At 37.6% G+C, this 2500-nt stretch overlaps 1 protein-coding gene across 2 annotated transcripts in view; it reads right to left on the bottom strand.

The window, feature by feature from the left end:
• LOC137985382 (ras guanyl-releasing protein 3-like) overlaps positions 1-2500 on the bottom strand; it is a 38102-nt gene that overhangs the window by 22027 nt on the left and 13575 nt on the right. For both annotated transcript variants that reach the window (XM_068832989.1, XM_068832990.1), the window contains exon 9: positions 1383-1480. In XM_068832989.1, coding sequence (XP_068689090.1) covers positions 1383-1480 — 98 coding nt within the window. The remainder of the gene's footprint in view (positions 1-1382; positions 1481-2500) is intronic.

Here is a 2500-nt window from a genome sequence, read left to right as displayed (position 1 = left end):
TAGACTCAAGTCGAAATTTTTGAAGAATCAAAATGCTGTAATGGAGCATCCGTCAAACTCACAGCAGTAAAGGAAAAAGATACCTTTCGGTTTCAAAAAGTGTCTCCTACTTACAGGGCATACTGTTCAAGATTATTGCCATCTCAAGCTACGTGCCTGTCCTTAGAACCAAGTCACTTGAAAAAGAATGCAAGACCTGAGTCTAAGGTCTTGGTGAGATACAATAATAATGTTTTTGAACCCGAAAGATGTCTCTCTCCTTTACATTTAAAAAGTACAGTATTTACTGGTACAATTTGTTTAACAGACGGGAACAAGTTATGTAACTTACCTCTAAATCAGTTCAAATTGTTGTTGAGTAGTTTAGAACCATAACAAAAAAAAAGAAGAAAACGCATTCATTAGCTTTGTGTCAAAAAAACTAATATGTGTAAAACACTGTTTAATTGCCTGGATGACATTAGAAGAATTCTTTGGCATGTGTATGAGTGATTCTCCTGTATGTCAGAGTTAGAGAACCCGAGCTAACGGGGCGCTTTAACAATCACAAACACAATACTAGCGAAAACGTTATGTTAACATTGTAATTGCTGCCTCGTTCATATAGCACTCTAATAACCAGAAGATAGCAAGTTCAACTCCTGCCAGGTGCACTTACAGTAATTTTGTTTCGAGCATGCAGTGCACCAAATGAGAGGCAGGTTTCGGGTCAAAACCCAGAAAAAGCTGAAGACCAGTCCCAACTAATTGAGGGACAGGCCTTTAAAAAAATTGTATAGAAACCCTTTGGCACTGAGCCAAATTTCAGATTCCCTAGTAACTTTTTTTTCTCTTGCTGCCCTGTTTGCATTAAAGCAATTTCCTGACCAACTATCGGGGAAGCATATTAACCTCATGGCTGATGACACTACAGCTTTCCTTCTTTTTTTTTTTTTAAGGGAGAAAAAGGGTATACAGTTACAAAATAAAACAAACTAGTGAACAGAAGTAGAGAGTAAAGTAAATTAAAGTTATATGGTAGCTAAATACATGTACATGTCTGAAAAGTGCATTGATATCTTATTTTACGGTAAGGCGGAACTGTTACAAGTATATTTATTTGTACATATGTCTATTTGTTTGATTGTCGCTCAATGTGAAGGTGTAACAGGGATAATGCGAGACTAACTTTTTTGTCTTACTTTACTTTAAAAGTTTTCTCAAAGGATCCCATTTCTTCTTCTCCTTGGTAGCTTGCCTTTAATACTAATCTGGGTGTTGTTGAGAACACTTGCCTGCACTTTGTTGTGGTTATGGTACATGTATCTACTGTAGGTAAACTTCTTGACTTGACTCTACTATACACTGTAGCTAACGATCAATATACCCACATTGAAACTTACAAAATTGGTATAAGGAACCCAGAGGCATCACCCAACGCTTTCCTGTAGAGGGCATAATTCCCATCAGAAGACAAAAACTGCATCAGAAGCGTCAAGAACTGAAAAATGTAGATGTAGTGAACATGTTAAGTATACACATAACATTAAATTTTCTTTGTCTGACCTAGTGAAAGATGAAAATACAATGGGACTTAAGGTCCCACCCCTACAAGGTATTCATCCAGGGCCAGATCAAACCACCAGGCCCGGGTTGTTCAAAGCATGGTTAGCACTAACCAGTGTTAAATACCATGGAAACCTACATTGTATAGGTTTTGATACCTCTTAATCAACGGTTAGCGCTTACCAAGCTTCGAGCAACCAGCCCCAGGACCTCTGCAATCTACTCTTTCCCAACAGTGCGCAACTTCTTTAAAGTCCACCAGAATTTTAATACAGAGTTTAAGATCTATGATGCAACGGTAAGAAAAACATCATTTAAAATTGCAAGTTCAGGTTTATTATTATTTTTTCATCATTACATCGTTGTCTAACTTCTAAAAACTAATGCAACTTTCCAGGAACTGAATTAGGAGGTGCGTTCATGAAGTTACAATAGGAAATTCAAATTCGCTGCCTTGTGTTCACATTCTTCAAAAAACTTAAAAATTGGTCACTGGACGTCGCAGATTTGCCAAAAACATGAAAGAAATGTACAAAAATAAAAAAATGCTCGTGCAGATCGTGCAAGTTATTGTTTTTGCTCATTAACTATGCAAAATTTGTGACATTTTCTTTGCCGTGGTGTTGAAGATTTTAAACTTCCTAATGAAACTTGTAAGATGCGGTCCTTAATAGGTTTACAGTGCTTATACACCTTCCACCTGAAGACTTGAAGTCAATCCATTTGAAAGTGGATGCATTGATTAAAAAGTCAGCACTTTCTCCTCAGTTATTAAAAGACCCTAGTCTGACGCTCTATCTTCTTGTACATTTGTACAGGACAGTCATAAGGGCCAGAGGCCGGGATTTTCCCGCCTACCAACAGTTTCATCCCTGCCTACTTAATCCATTGACTCCTCAGACCTGGGGGTTCCCCATTGACGAGTAAAATCGTCTGTAGTTTTCGGTTATTTTAA

Source organism: Montipora foliosa, chromosome 14 (assembly GCF_036669935.1).
Source record: "Montipora foliosa isolate CH-2021 chromosome 14, ASM3666993v2, whole genome shotgun sequence".
In the NCBI taxonomy this organism is placed as follows: Eukaryota; Metazoa; Cnidaria; class Anthozoa; order Scleractinia; family Acroporidae; genus Montipora; species Montipora foliosa.
The sequence above is the reverse complement of the archived record's forward strand: the minus strand, read 5'-3'. Positions and strand labels throughout refer to the sequence as shown.